Below are 16,036 nucleotides of genomic sequence, written 5' to 3' on the forward strand. Positions count from 1 at the left end.
TCTCCCTCCGGCCCAGGTCATGATCTCAGGGTCCTGGGATTGAGTCCCGTGTCAGGCTCCCGGCTCAGCGGGGAGCCTGCTTCTCCCTCTCCCTCTGCCACTCCTCACCACTCATGTTCTCTCTCTTGCTTGCTCTCTCTCTCAAATAAATAAATAAAATCCTTAAAAAAAATAAGAGAGTAAAATTAAACACTCAATAGGGAAATTCATGACATCTAGCATCTAGTAAAAATTACTCTGTCACGCCCGAAGGAGCAGGCTGAACGTGTCAGTCCTGATGCCGTTTGCGAGGAGCACATTGACTTCCAGGAGCACCCAGCTCTCTCCTTCGTGCACCCTGCCAGCCCCCACGGGCCTCGCGCCTGCCTGCAGTCCCGGGCCAGGGTTCTTTGAGTGTGTGAGTGCACAGAGGAGCAGAAACAGAAGGGGAGTGGGTTTCTTAAAGCATTTATTAGGGTTTTAATGGAGTATTACAGAAGCTACTTAACCATATAATCCAAATCCTTTTTCTTCCAAAGAAGTAACGCCGATGTGTCAACATTGAAAAAGGCATGTTTTTGTCCTATAGTTTGCAGAGTAACATAAAATATTCATTAAACTAGAAGCTGTCCAGACAGCAGAGTATTATTCAGCCCTAAAAAGAAACAAGCTGCCAAGATATGGAAGAGCCCGACACGTGTGTTCCTAAGTGACAGAAGCCATTCTCAGCCGGCTGCGGATGGTGGGATTCCAGCCATGGGACGTTCCGGAAAAGGCAGGACTGCGGGGCGGTGAAGATGGGTGGGGGCCGGGGGCCAGGGGCGGAAGGCAGTGGTGAAGAGGCAGAGCATGGGCGTTTTTGGCACTGGGTGCTCTGTGATGGTGTCATGAAGCCTACGTGTCCGTATAGACCCATCTACACCACAGAATGTACACCACCAGGAGTGGACCCAGACGTGAACGGTGGACCCTGGGTGACAGTGATGTGTCGGTGGAGGTCCTTCGGTTGTGACAGACGCTCCATCTGGGGGGATATCAGTGTGGCGGCAGGGCGTGGGGGAAATCTCTTACTTGCTTTTCATTTTATTGTGAACCTGAAACTGCTCTAACAGTCAGGTCTTCGTAAAAAACCGAAACCGTCGAAGGTACAGGTTCCCACAATCAGAGACACCATTCCCTTGCACGCCTCCCTTCCCTATTCAACCAGGAAAATCTTAATATAAATCTAGCAAGAATGGTGAAGTGTAAATTCTGGATTAAGATTAACTACTGGGGGCGCCTGGGTGGCGCAATCGTTAAAGCGTCTGCCTTCGGCTCAGGGCGTGATCCCGCCGTTCCGGGATCGAGTCCCACATCGGGCGTCTCCGCTGGGAGCCTGCTTCTTCCTCTCCCACTCCCCGTGCTTATGTTCCCTCTCTCGCTGGCTGTCTCTCTGTCACATAAATAAATAAAATCTTTAAAAAAAAAAAAGATTAACTACTGAACTTTGTATGTTTCGTCTGTTACCAGCCTTTCTGCACATGATGTCAAGCAGAGCAGACGGGGTTTTGGTCACCGACCTTTTCACTGACTACCCAGAGCCCTTACGATGGGCCCCAGCCGCCTGCCAGGTCGCAGGGAGCGGGGAGTGCCGTGTGACACTTGATCAGCGTGTGGGTGATACTCTCAGGCCTCCAGTGAGGATGATAAATTTAAGAAGATAAAACCAAATTTCTTTGCTCTCAGCAATATTTAGGCGGTCCAAATTTCTGGCAGTGTTAAAGGTTAAGCAGTTAATGACCCTGTAGGACCAGATTATAATATGGCCCTGAAGTTATTTGAATAATGTATTTATTTTCAAGATTCTGGCGTCTGGCTGGGCGAGGGCAGAGAAGGATGCCGGCTTGCAGACAGGCTAACAGAATTGCCCCACCAGCATTTAGGGCATTTCCACCCAGTCAGACCTGTGTCTGGCCAGCTTTGGCCCCCACATTCGGTGCACCCTTGATCTGCAGGGTTTCCTTTAGCTGCAAGCATTTAGTTTGAGCCAGAGTATGGAACGTTTGCGGACGTGGAGCCAATGCCAGGCAGCTAGTTCGCAGAGCCTTCCAGACGACCCCGTCCCCCGCCGTTGGCGCTCACCACACAGATTGGAGTTCCAGCACATGGTCTGTTCCCTCCCTGCCAGGAAGACCCCCTCACTTGTCCGGCTTGCTCGTCCGCTGCGGCCGCGCCCTGCCTTATTCCCCTACTCTCTTTAAGGAGAAGCCATCGCTGGGCTCCCCCTTCCTGCACCGTTGGGTGAGGCGCTCCGGCACACTCCACAGGGCCAGCCTGCAAGGCCTGTGGAGGACAAGGATGGCCAGGGAGTTCACGCAGCTCTCCGCAAACAGGACCAGCTCCGCCAGGTTCATGAGGAGCTCGTCCCTGGGTGAACCGATGTCCCTCTGCAGCTTCAGCTGGGCCCGTTGCAGGAGTGCGATGTTGTAGAGGAGGCGGCAGGCAAACGTGGTCAGGGCCGTGGCCAGCACGACCGGGCGAGCTGAGGCCGCATCCCTCTGGGGAGGGGCCGCCCGCCGGGCTAGCTGGACAAGAAGCAGGAGGAGGAAGGCCAGCTTCAGGACGAGGGCTAGCCCGAAGCCCAGGCTGACCTTGACGATTTCATACTCGGGCCAGGCGGTCAGCGGGTCCACCTGGCACAGGGCGGTCCTGGACAGCTCCCCGGATGTGCCCAGCAGGGCTACCAGTCCCAGGGAGCTGCAGAAGGCACAGCCCCCGATGACAGCCAGGCTCTCCACGGGCCTCTGGGCCACCTTGGTGGCCGCGCGCAGGCAGGGCACAGAGCCCTGCGGCAGGAATGCAAAGAGCATCGCCAGCTGCACGTACTGCACGTTGAAGTAGCAGACGTTAGCCAGGAAGGAGAGGACGGCACAGCTCAGGTTGGTGGCGACCATGTAGTCCGGCCGGCTGATGGTGGTGAGGGAGAGCAGCGTCACCAGCACGTTGGTGACCGTGAGGTCTGAGAGGAATGCGTCCAGGCCCCCCCTCCTGGCGCGGCCCTTTAGGAAGGTGGTCAGGTTGAAGAGCCCGGCCGCCAAGCTCACCGGGACGCATACAGCCATGTAGACGTGCAGGCATCTGGAGACGATGCTCTGTGCGGTGATGACGTCTTCAACGGCCGTGGAGACGCGGCTCGGGTACCGGACCCACGACATGTTGTGGGAGCTCATCCCGCCGCCGTGGCTGAGCTGCAACAGAAGCACACCGCGCTGTCACCATGTCACCATGGGGTCGCGCTGGGGGAAGGGGGGCTGCCCGGGGGGCAGGGAGCCTGTGCCCGTAAGGTGGGTGGGTACAGGGGTTGCTGTGACAGCTGGCCTCCCTGTGTGGGGTTCTGGGGCAGATTCACGCTGTGCCGCGGGAGCCGGGGCCTGGGTGGCCCTCTACCTCTCCTCCCCCCATATCGGAACCTTGTTCTGAGAAGGCGAGGTCACATCATAGTCCCACCCCTCAAGCATGGGCACCAGGGGCCTGATCTCCCCAAATTGGGGGTCAGTGAAAGATTGCTGGGGAGTGGAGTTCGGGGACCCAGATTTGGAGCCCCTCCAGGGGTCCTCTGCCTCAGGGAGGGAACGGCCGGGATCCGCGTTGTTCTGAGACGCGTGTGCGTGTGGCCATCCAGCTTCTGGACCCTGAGGAAATCTGACGGACTCTGGCCTGTCTGAGAGGACCACACTCTGTAGCACTGACTCTGGAGACGGAAAGGGGCCCCCGAGAACTGCAGTGCCTCCTACTCTCAGCCAGGAGCTGTTTGTTTGAGCCGGGCTGCGAAGTCCTGACTTGGGGCTTTACACTGCAGTGCTGACAGGCCCACGGCCTTCCTGGCCAGTCTTTCTTTGGTCACAGAAACAGTTTCGTTTCTGTATACACCTATCCCCCCCTTAAATTTTAACCAAATAGCAGGTGAGGCTGGGAGGTAGAGTAGCTGCTCATTCTAAGGAAGTCGAGGCAATGCAATTGGAAAGTTCACGTTCATGGACTGCTCACGGTGGGCCTGGCCCCACAGCCGGCTGCATGCTCAGCAGGGGCGGCCTGGGGGCCCGGCCGGCAGAGTCACGCAGTGTGACCACACACGGCCCGCACGGACTTCCGAAGGAGAGAGCACAAGTGGTCTTCCTTCCTGACCACACACCACCAGAGCTGTCTCAGTAGCAGACTTTGCATCTGGAAGCATCTGTTACACAGGCTGACACGCGGCACCCTTGGGTACACAGACGTGTCCTTCCTGGATGCGCCCGTGCCCAGACGCAGATGCGTGTGCCCGTCTGACCGACGGCTGTGGGGGCAGCGTGTGCAGGTCGGCTAGTGATGCGCTTGCTTCCTCTGGCACAGCGGTAGCTCTCCCCGAGGACGGACCCTGCTCTCCATCCCACGGGCCTGCAGAGGTGACTCGAACCACACATTTCTGCGGGTACGCGTCCGGCTGGCTTTGTCTGGGAGATGCAGGGAGTTGGGCTGTGTTCTGTCTGCTGCTGAGGGTGATGAGTGAGTGCCAGGACGCTGAGTGACTCTAAAATTAAGACTAGTGACCCGACAGAGAGGAAGTGATTTGGAATGTTAATCTTTAATTAAGGTAAATTGGAAAGAAGATCTTGTGAACATTGACCACCGGTCAGGAAACAGCATTAGGCTGTGCCGGCATCTGATCCCTGCATCTGGCCAGTGTTCCGGGCACTTCCTGGGGCCAGCCATTCTCTCTCTGCTGGTGGTTTCAGGGGCGCTCATTGTCAGAGGCCACCCGGCTTGTGGCAGTCAGCTCTGTCACCTGATTTGATGGCCAGGCTCTGGGTCACCCAGCCAGGTGGACAGAGGGTGTGCGTCCCCAAATATGGCCTTGACAGTGCGTCCCAGATGCCTCAGCTGTTGACTGCTTTTTGCCTTGTCCTTTGCTTTTCTCCAGAGGCAAGGGACCTTCCTGGGAGTGCAGGGAGCTCCCGCCTCACAATGTCTTCCGTCCGGTGTGTGGGTTGTCCGGTGAGAGGTTGTGCACTTGTGGGCCCACAGCCAGGAGTGGGTGTGCTGCCGTCAGTACTGCTCATGGTGCATGGCGACCTGAGCTCTTGGTCCCACCTCCCCCACGGGACTGCACGCTGGGTTCCAGAGCAACCCCTTCCCAGGCAAGGGGAGTTCAAGGAAAGGAGTCACCCGAGGATGGTGGGGCGCAGTGGCCCCTAGTGTCCCAGTAGCCCTCAAAGTGGGGTGCTGCTGCCGGTGCCGTGCTCCCTCTCCTGGATTTAACACAGGTGTGCGGGCTCTGATCCTTTTGCCCCAGGGCTGTGTGGGCAAAGGGTGGAGTTCTAGCACTGTTTTATGCATTTAGGATTAGGCCCAGGGGGGAGGTGTCCCAGCAGGTGAGACCTGACACGTGTCTGAATCCCTGGTCTCGCTGTGGCCAGCCTGGGAAGGGTTGCTGGGCTCTTGGCTTTGCCCCCTTCTGGGTCCAAGGAGCATGGAGCCTTCTCCCAGCACACCTGCTGGGCTGTGTCTCTGGGCCGAGCCTTTGCAGGGTCCAAAGGTGGCACCCAGGGGCCGGGCTGTCCGCCAGCTCTCCCCTCACCACCACTTTTGGTTTTATTCAGAAAGATGATGAAACGTGGAACACATCTTCTTGTGAAATTGTCCGTGATGCCTGCTCTTCCATCTAAAGTCCCACCCACATCCCTGACTCTCTTGTGTCTCTTGTCTGTCTTATGGCTTCTCTTTGGCCTTGACAGTCCTCCCCCTCCCGCTGCAGCTCCTGTGGCTAACCCCCAAAGGGGTGCGGGGGGGGGGGGCAGGGCTCACGGGAGTCAGGGCCTTCACTGACAAGCCGAGTCTTCACCACCTGCTACACGCTGTTGGAAGCATGTTCCACAGAATTCCCTCAAACCGTACAGTTTTCCACAGGAGGTAGACAGTTGAAATCCCACTTTGTGGTGGTGACCATGTCACAGAGCAATGGGGTCATTTGTTCAGTGAGCCGGTCGGTAACGATGGCATCAAGATCAGAACCTGATGGTTTGGCTCGAGAATCTGTACATGTTTAAAATTTACATGTGATAAAAGTTACTCTTTTTCCTGAATACTACAGATGCGTCTGGTCACGTAAACACCACCACGCACAGCACACAGACGGTTCCATCACCCCGAGATTCCTCTGCGTCCTTTCCTGGTGCTCAGCGCCCCCCCGCGCCACTGTCCGGGCAGCCACGCTGTCCTCTGTTTCTCTCGTTCGGACTTCTCCAGGATGTCGTGGGGATGGAACCCACATGCGTGGCGCCTTTCCCCTCGGCAGACGGCACGGGAGACTCCCCCGCGGTGCACGGTCAGAGTGTATTCCTTTCTGTCTCTGAGCAGTATCCCGACTGTCGTGTGCCATGCCGCTGGCCCGGGGGCTGTTTCCGGGGTCTGGCTCTTACAACACAGCTGCTTCACAGATGCACGTGTAGCGTTTCGTACACGAACGTACAGTTTTGTGGGTGAGCGTCATACTTTTTTTTGCTTGGTGACCACTTATGAGTGGGATCGCTGGGTCTTCTTTTTTTTGTTTTTAAAATTTTTACTTGGTTAATTTGACGCATTACATGTTATAAATGTGCGGAGCGCTGCGTGTGACGTTGATGCTCGTACGTAGTGATGGTCAGCCCGGCGTCGTACTGTCCGCGCGTCAGCTGTGCAGTGGGTCCCTGGCTTAGTCACTTCCTGCTTCTCGTCGGTGCCCTCGTCGGACCCCCGTCCCACCCTTTCACTGGTTTTTGTTTTTTTAAGATTGATTTGTTTATTTGAGAGAGAGAGAAAGAGCACGGGAGTGTGGGAGGGGGCAGAGGGAGAGGGAGAGAGAGTCTCAAGCGGACTTCCCGCTGAGAGTGGAGCCCGACGCAGGGCTCCATCTCACGACCCCGAGATCATGACCGGAGCCAAAACCAGCGTCGGACGCTGAACTGACTGCATCACCCAGGCGCCCTGGTTTGTTTCTTAAATAGGTTTAACTTTCAATTGCACAGATATGTGATGTCCTCCAGGACTTGTCCCCCTCTGTCTCGCGGAGCATGGCGTGCCGCGGGCCCGTGTGTGCTGCCGTGAGGGCAGTGTGTCCTCCCTCCTGGCCGGATGCTGTCCCACTGTGTGTGTGCGGTGCATCTCCATCCATATGCCTGCTAAGGGCACTGGGCTTGTTCTGTGAGTGTGCGTCTGACTTGATGCGAAGCTGCCGGTGTTTGCCTGAGCGGCTCTGAGGTTTTGCATCCCTGCCAGAGACTGTGCTTTCCAGCACGGGTCGTAGCTGAAGCTCCGAATTCCCCTGGAAGACAGGCTGACCCTCCGAGGCAGACCCGTGCCTTCTTCTGGTGCCAGTTTCAGGCCGAGAACCAGGGCTTCGGGGGCCCTTTCTGAGTCACACAAGAGGGTTGCCAGGGCCCAGCTCTGGGGCCCCCTGGGAGCTCCCCGAGGCCAGAGCCTTGAGAATTCTGTGTTCTTTACAGCAGCTCGCGGCTCTAGCTCCTTAAATAGGCTTTCAGAATGGGAGGGGTGTGCAGGGCGGCTTCCTGTGGGTTTGCGCTCCCTCGGCCCCCCGTGGGCCCTGGGTGGTGGTCCAGCTTTCACTCGGCAGGGCCCTCTCCCAGCAGCCGCTCCTAACGCGTACTTTGTTACGGGCCCGCATTTACATCCCTGGGAACTCTGCTCAGTGCCCTGAGCACCTGGGTTGTTTGGTGGTTTCCCTGCGTCCGCGTGGCCCTTCTTGTCATCCCCATGGATGAGTAACGACTCTAGTACTGGGACCCCACTGAGGACACCTACGGCGTCTCTGAATTTTTGCTGTCGTTTTTTGCTGGGTCCCTTCCAGTCCTGTGCGTGTTTCACATGTGCTCCCAGAAAGGCTCACAAACTTTCTATATGGAAGGTGGTCAGGATTCTGCTCGGTGACTGTGCCGTGTCCTCAGCCTGGCCGGCACGACCCTCTGCCAGGGTCTGCAAGCACACCCTGCCCTGTGGCCCCGTCGGTCTCAGATGTGAACCTCGGGGTCCGCGAGCGCACCCTGCCCTGTGGCCCCGTCGGTCTCAGATGTGAACCTCTGGGGTCCGCGAGCGCACGCTGCCCTGTGGCCCCATCGGTCTCAGATGTGAACCTCTGGGGTCCGCGAGCGCACGCTGCCCTGTGGCCCCGTCGGTCTCAGATGTGAACCTCTGGGGTCCGCGAGCGCACGCTGCCCTGTGGCCCCGTCGGTCTCAGATGTGAACCTCTGGGGTCTGTGAGCACACCCTGCCCTGTGGCCCTGTCGGTCTCAGATGTGAACGTCTGGGCGGCCATCACTTGGGGTCTGGCTGAGGTCGTTTCCCCACCACCAGCTCCTGACGCCCATGCTCCATGTCAGTCTAGCGGCAGGAAGGTGGGCAGGCATTGAGTTACGGGACGGAGCACAGGGGAGGTAAACTGCCTTTTGTCCCAGCCCCTTGGGAGGATTCCTTCTCCGTCAGTCCCAGGGCACCAACCCCTTTCCCTCTTGGCCAGCCCCTCCCTCTCTCACTCCCTCTGGCAATACTTGGCGTTTTTAGCGCCTTCTCGTCTTGGCTGTGTAAATGTTTCCATTCCATCCCAGTCTTCCCTGCTCCCTGCAGACGGGGAGCTGTTGGGCCTGATGAGTCACCGTTCAGCCCCTACATGGCCAGGCCCTGTGCTGTACAGCCTGGCCGGCTTTACGGTGGTGCGGTGTGGAGGGCACAAGCTTTTGTGGACACCGGGCATAGGGGACCCCCCAGGACTCAGGCCCAGATGGCGTATGGGAGCCAGCCTCGGGCGCCTGCCTCTCACCCCCACCTGGGGGCTGGGAAGGGCGCCTGACCCTGCTTACCCCATACTGCCTCTTTGGGACCTGGTGCTGGGTGTCTCCCTCCTCTCCTTCCTGGCGGTCCTAAGAGGTGAATTCCTGAACCGTTCTGAATGTCTTCTGTGGGTTTTGGGGAAAATAACCTCACTGAAGTGTGAAGATTTAAAGATTTCCACTTTGCTTCTTTTGCGTCTTCCGAGACCTCCTCTGTCTCTCCTGGACACACTTAGGCACATGCACACATGTGCACACACGTGCCTCCAAGAGACACAGCTGCTCCCTGTGTGACCTGGTGGTGGGGCAGCCCGCTCCTCACACAGCGGACGTCCCTGCCTGGACAGAGGACCCTGCCTTGCCGCCGTCCCCGAAGCTTTCGTGGACATGTCTTGCCTCCCTGCGTAGGTTAGAGGCCAGAGCGCCCCTGTGGAAGCCTTACCCTGTGAAGGCAGGCCGAGCCCTGGGCCTCTGGGCGCCCACGGGGTCTTCCTCTGACCCTGAGCACTCTCCCCCATGTCTCCCTGGCTTCTCAGCAGCCGTTCAGAGACACGGCGAGAGCCCCTTGTCTGTACTCGAGGCCCTTATCAGCCCCCCGTGAGAAGCTTCCCGCTGGTCTGGGCAGTTCCAAGGGCAGAGACATTGGGGGTCTCCTGGCCTAGGGGTACCCGTTTGTGTCCACCGGCAGCCCTGTGGTCTTTGGTGTTGGCCAGCGCCTCCCCGTGCACGGGCGCGGCCTCTCCTCCCCAGAGCATTGGGACACCCACCCCTGGCTTAGAGATGCAGCCTCCAGCCACCTGTGCCTGCACCCGTACCAAGCACTCATGAGGAGCCTGGCCCTGGCCCTGTCCGCCGCTTTCCTGTCCTCACGGGCCATCAGCACCTTAGCGCGAGAACACCCGTAGCTGGCACCAGGCCGGCTGCGGTGCATGAGACCGTGCGCCCCGCGGAGCATTGCAGCAGCGGGGCCTGCTGTAGGATTTGGGGTTGGTGGGTGGTTTGGAGGAGGGTCTGAGGAGCGGACGCTGTCTGTCAGAAAGCAGGGGCTGTACCACGACTGGGGTCCTCAGTGGTCTTGCCTGAGGGTGGTAAACGGGCAGAGCGCACATTTGGACCAGACAGGAGGGCGTTGATGTCTGTGGCCTTCTGCGGTCTGCTTCATGCCGGTCCCAGGACCGGATCTAACGCCGGCGCTCTGTGGGTGCCGTGGCACACTGTACGGCCAGGCCGGCTGCCAGACCCTTGTTTCTGCCCTCCCCCAACACGGCCCCTGCGGTGATGCCACGTCCTGTGCTGTGGACCTCAGCGCCTGGCAAGGGGGTGCGGTGGCCGCTGTGTGGCCCTGCAAACCCCTCCCCTGTCAGTCTCTGTCCTGCCATCACCAGCTTTGACGTCCAGCCCCGCCCTCTGCTGCCCTGACCTTCCTCGGGCCCCCGACTGAGGGGCACGTGCAGGGCCCAGCCCTGTCCCCAGCAGTCCTGGAGGGCTCTGCTCTGTGAGCTTCCGTCATTGCCCTGTCCCAGTAGCAGGTGAACACCGCCCCTCTTTGAGATGGACAGCCCGGCGTTTCACTCCATAGGCCTGTGATCTTGGGCAAATTAATCAGCTCCTGGGTGTGTGTCAGCAGTACGTCCCCCCTGAGTGTCTTTAAGAACATTCTGTCGGACAAGGTGGCATGTGGCGGGCACTTGGGTGCTTCCTTTCCCGTACAGAGAGGATTCGGGTGGTCACGAAGACCCTTTCCTTCCACACCACGCTGAGCATCACCTGAACACAAAGCCTGCCTTGTGCAGAAGGCTGGCTGCCCCTGCCTGCTTTGAAAACTGGAATCTTCCTTCCTTCCTAGGCTCCACCCTCTGGGTGGAAACACCGCGGGTCTGGGCTCCCTGCCCCGCCCAGCCGCGGTCGTGGAAAGAGGCCCCCCCCATTCCAGGCTCCGCGCCCCATGAAGCGTATACGTTCCAGATGTGCCTCCGGTAAGACATTCATTGTGCTCTGCCAGAGCGAAGCCCCTCCAGTTTGTGCCCGAGGATGGAGACCCAGTGCGAGAAATGCCTGTGGCAGCTCCGGGCGGCACCCAGAGTGTATGCTGATGGCTGGCAAGCCTTTCCTAGCCCCACATTCGGGACACAGAGCTAGAGCCACTATTGGTCTTTCCTTCATGAGGAAGACCGGGCAGTCTGCTCAGTCGCTTCCAGGTGGAAATGCTAGAAAAATAAATCCCGTTTTAGTTTCTACTGGAGCCAACCTACAGTATAAAGAAGCCTTCGTTCTCAGAGAGAAGTGGCGCTCCGCTGTGAAATCGCCCGTCAGCCCGCACTGTCAGCGGTGCTAGGCACAGTAAACTGGGGGGAGGGGGGGCACAGAGGCGGGGAAAGAGAAGAAAGCCAAGAGGGCCGGCAGCTCACCTGTGCGAGGGGCCTGCACGCGGCCTTCTCCAGTCCTGCCCTCTGCTTCAGCTGCTCTGTGCTCACTGGAAACAGCAGGCACAGACCGACGGTCCTGTAAGCAAGACAGGAATTCGGTCTCAAGTCATTCAAACCGCACACACTGCATTTTAAGCAGAGTATGGTTTGGCCATGTGACCCAGAAAAATTCAAATCGGCCTACGGAGAGAGGTAGCTTCGTTTCACGGAAAGAGAAAGTAATGTGCGTGCCTGTGCCTCCCAGTGTCTGTGGGCATCCAGCGGTTTTCCTGTAGGCTGCACACACTGGCCCGTTCACAAAACGGTCCCTCCCAGAAAGCAGGCAACGTCTGCAACTTAAAATAGGACCTAAAACCCCACCCATAACAGGGGAAAGTGCTTCCAACCTGTGTAGCTTTGCAAAGGAAAGTCCCCTGAAGCCTTCTCCTTAATGCGCTCAGCTCCAGGGCCAGCATTGGTGCCATCCCGACCGGGCACTGCCCTCTGCCCCCGACAGCAGGGTGGACATCAGTGAGTGCCTGTGCCTGGAGCCTCACTTGGGTCAGGCAGAGTCAGGGCGCTGTTGCCACAAGGGTCATCCGCATCTGGTCACCCACGCCCTGGCAAGGAGGCTGGGCACAGGACGGGTAAGAATTTTGGAGGGAGGATGGGGTCCACATAGTCCTGAGCCTTGGGGGAGTCAGGAAGTGGCCAGGGGGCCACCAAATTCCTGAAGGAGAGGACCTGCCTAAAGGAGGCAAGAGCTCAGCAATGGGTTGGGGCAGCTGTCCCCGGGCCAGCCCTGGTTGGAGACACGACCTGCAGAGGCCTCGTTACATGTCTGCATCCCTTGTGCAGCTGGCCCTGCATAAGGTAGAGGAGCACTTGGGGGGCGTTCTGTGCAGCACCCAGCCCCCTGGGGTCACTGATGGCATCCACGACCATGTGAGCTCCAGGGAAAACCCACAGAGGCTCCAGGGAGGCAAAGAAAGCACCTGGGAGACCCCTCAGTTGCTAAGCCCAGGCTGGGGCCAGGGACCGTGTTTCATCTTACAACTTGGACTCCCCACGTGGGGGGTTCCTACGGTGTTGTTGCTGATGAGCACCTGCAAGCCAGCCAGCCTGGGGCCTGTGTTCCCAGAGCCCTGGGAACAGAGACTCCCAACTGCTTAGGAGCCTGCCCAGGAGTGGGGAAGCCTCACAGAGCTTTGAGGACCACTGACCAGGGCTAATCTCTAGAGATGGGAGACCTGAGGCCTGGAGGGGGCGGCTGGGTCTCTGTCAGCATCGCTGGCCTGCGTTTGCCTCTCAGCTCCCAGGGTGATGAGGTGCCTTGCCGTTAGACCCTCTTGGTCATCAGCCCCTGCCCACTGGTACCCCAGGGAAGCCCCGAGTCAGGCGCTGACGAGTGTGCATGGCCAGCAGGGGAAGGAAGCCTCCAGCACACGAGCAAGCAGAGGTGTCCTGAGCTACTGCAGTGGCTGGCACGCCTCCCTGGGTCTCCTTGTGCACAACTGAGCAAGCTGTCTGGGCTCTGAGTCTGAACGTGCAACTGCAGGCCTCACTATGCCACTTGAAGCTGGTGACTGCGGGCCTCCCACCGTTCCTGTTGTGAATGGGCTTACAGGGCCGCGTCTGGTTGTTGGAAGGATGCTTCGGGACGATGGAGCTGGTGGCTGGGCCTCATCGGGCTCGTCAGAAGCCTGACTGGGCTACGTGGGGCCAGGGCACTGTCCCAGGGACGGGTCCCTCCTGGGGACAGGACGGTGCTCAAGTGCGAGTTCTGCTGGCGTCATGGGGACATTGCTCCCATAAGTGAAATCTGGGGCCCCCTTAGGCAGAGTGAGGTCCCAGGGAGCAGTAACCATTTCTGTCTTATGCTTTGGGGCTTCCTGCCTCCTGCTCCCATGAGCTTGGGCCTTGGGGGTTTTGAGAGCCCCAATTTAGTGCAATAAGCCTTCCCTCCGGACTCTCCCAGCCTAGTGGGGGAAATGTCTGAGCTACTGGAAGAACGACAGGCCCAGCTGGCCCAGCTGGCCTCTCCCCGCCCTGACCTTCTGGTCTTCCGTTAAGCTGAGAAAACCGCACTGTCTTCCCCAGCTGCCTCCGCTGGGAGGCCGGGTGTATGCTTTGGCTCCGTTCTGCAGTGTCCAGAAATGCATTCCTTCTGCGCCGTAGCTGCTGCTGGCAGATAGGCAGCGTCTGTCTCCAGGCTGTGAGCTCACGCTGCCGGCAGCCAGTCCCTGGCTGGTCGGGCCGCGGGAACCACCATGACACAGGGCCTCCTGCGTCTCTGCGTCCTGTTCTTGTGGGCACCTTCCCCGCTGGGCCCAGCCCTCCACCTGCCAGGGCTCCTGCCCAGCCATCCGTGGGCAGAGGGACGAAGCATAGGACAAACACAGCTGCTAAGAGAACCACCAGCGTACATATCCTGAATTTCTGGTCCCGAGTGGAGGGGACAGCCTGAGGCGTTGAGATTGGGGGTGTGAGGGTAGGCCGGCTAGCTCCCAGGCCCCCGTTCCCTCCGGCCAGACGGCAGTAATTATAGCAGTGCCGCACGTCGGTATTTGAGGGTGAGATGGGCTGGCACACCTAGACGGTCCCTAAACGCAGGTTTATGCCAGATGCTGTGACCCGCACAAAGAGAGGGCCCGCGTGGGTCTGAGGTGGGCCGGCCTCTGCAGCCGAGCCCCGGGACCAGCCTGGCCTGGATCCCTCTCCAGCCCACTGTCCATCTACCATTCGGACACCCCAGCACCCTCCTCCTGAGGTGCCTCGTCCCCGCCTTCTGTCACATCCTTTCTTTGCGTTTCCATGGATCTGATTTACTCCCCACTGGATTGTCTGTGCCCCGAGGCTGTGCGCTCCAAATCAGGGTTGGGGCGCAGGAAGACGTGGCTTCCGGGACGGAGTGCGGTGCGGCCTCATTCCTGGCCTGCCGCATCCCTTGTGCGGCCCATGCTCCCTCGGTGCCAAGTGCACATGCCAGCGAGGAGGCAGACGTGTGTCGGAGCTCTGCACACGCCAAGCGCACGGAGATACTGGACATGAGAAAGCGTGAAAGAAGGCGTGCCCTTGACCCCACGCCCTCCCTTATCCTCCCTCCCCTCCCAGAGCACGGGGCCCGCCTGTCAGCTGGGTGGGTTGTTCGACTGGAGCAGAACTGGCAGCGGTCTCCCTGTCCCTGCTGCTCCTCCCGTGTTTCTGCCCCATGTTGAGAAGGCGATGGGACAGCCCATTCAGGGAGCAGTGGCTCTCCTACGTACCCCTCTGTCCGAGACCACACTGTCTTGGGACGTCTTGTCCTTGTGTGTCAGCACGGGACGGTCGGGCTCTATGTTCTCTGCAGTAAGAGCATCTGCCCTTGGCTTTGCCCGCAGCCCAGCCCAGGCCGAGGACATGACTGTGCTGTACTGCGTGGCCCCTCCAGACGGCCTTCTACGTGCATCTGGCACAACCCACGTTCACAGCAGCTCTCCTCACAGTGGCCGCGGGCGGAGCCGCCCGAATGTCCATCGGTGGAGGGACGGATAAGAAAACGCATACCCATGCAGTAGGGCATTTCTCAGCTGTAGAGAGGACCGACACCTTCCACAGCCTGCATGGACCTTACCAACGGGCCACGAGAGACCACATGTTCTGTGATTCCACAGAGAGGGTGTGTCTGGGAGAAGCCAGTCCACCCAGACAGGAAGGTGCGTGGTTGCGGGGCACTGGGGGGAGCCGCCTCTTATGTCGTGTTCTCAGTACCGGCACTGATGACCCCTGCATGTGTCTTGACTCTTGTCACTAAGACATTTTCACTACGTGTTCAAAAATGGCTTTGAGATAAATGCCATAGAACTCCTCTGTTCTGAAAACACAGTTCACCACGTCCCGCTTCAGGGACCTCCCCGTCACCTCGGGGGGTCCCACCTCCCCGTCTGTTCCCGATCCCTGTTCCCTGGGCTTCTGCCCCCACGTGCCACCAAGCTGTTTGTTTGGCTTTCCTTTTCCTGCTGCTGTTCAGTCAGCAAGAGGAAGAAAGAGTACGCTGATTAGGGACCTACTAATCTCAGTTCCAGCCCAGGCCACGGTCTAGTGTTTCTCTGTGGTAGTGTGGGACGATGGGAGCCTTGGCAGGCGTGGCTACGTGGGAGTGACCCCGCAGGTGCTCCCAGCACAGGGAGCTGAGTCAGTGCCCCTCCAGGTGGTCTGTCTGCCCACACGCCCATGGCCGTCCTGCTGGCTCTTTCCTGATTTAGCTCCGTGCTCATCTGGCCTCGATGGTCACCTGAGATTCTTGGAGCGAACCCATCATGCCAGGTAATGAGGCCTTTTCAGACACTGGGGGGACTTGCTTGGGGTGTTTGGACAAATGTTTTCCTGAAGAAAACCATGTTTGGGTTATTTGTGGCTCCGACCCCGACTTCCAACCCCCTCAACCTGGCAGCCTGTCTCCGCAACCAGGTGGCGAGTACAGTCCCGCCCTTAGGGCTCCAGTGTTCGCCTGCTCAGCCCAGTCTGGCGGGCTGTCTCCTCGCAGGTGAGGCGCCGCGGTGTGCAGAGGTGAAAGGTGTCCACAGAGGCTGGGAGGAGTGCGGGCTTCTCCTTTTGGCAGGGGGAGGGGGCGGGCAGGCGGCCTGCGCTTTTTGGGAGCGTCATTTGCACCATGTGGAATCGTGAGTCCGTTGTACGAGCGTTTCCTTGATCTAAGAAGTCTGGGAGTGGGAAGGGACTGGCAGTGATGGGCCCCCCATCTGTGACAGAAGCAGTTTGGATGCTACAGGTGACGGGCAGCCCCCACGTAGCAGAGGCTGGACCCATGGGGCCTTC

The 16,036-nt window shown here is 59.1% G+C and overlaps 2 protein-coding genes across 6 annotated transcripts in view; one reads left to right on the forward strand and one right to left on the reverse strand.

Annotated features, from left to right (window-relative positions):
• The window catches only part of CUNH7orf50 (chromosome unknown C7orf50 homolog), a 128,026-nt gene that overhangs the window by 50,710 nt on the left and 61,280 nt on the right, over positions 1–16,036 (forward strand). The window lies entirely within an intron of this gene.
• On the reverse strand, positions 432–11,526 carry LOC130544351 (uncharacterized). The gene is made up of 2 exons (XM_057315697.1): positions 11,225–11,526; positions 432–3,206 (listed from the first exon to the last, which is right to left on the reverse strand). Exon 2 carries the CDS (start codon positions 3,186–3,188, stop codon positions 2,199–2,201), a length of 990 nt encoding a protein of 329 aa, XP_057171680.1. The 5' UTR covers positions 3,189–3,206; positions 11,225–11,526; the 3' UTR covers positions 432–2,198.

The sequence above is a fragment of the Ursus arctos genome, unplaced genomic scaffold (assembly GCF_023065955.2).
Source record: "Ursus arctos isolate Adak ecotype North America unplaced genomic scaffold, UrsArc2.0 scaffold_2, whole genome shotgun sequence".
NCBI classification, from domain to species: Eukaryota; Metazoa; Chordata; class Mammalia; order Carnivora; family Ursidae; genus Ursus; species Ursus arctos.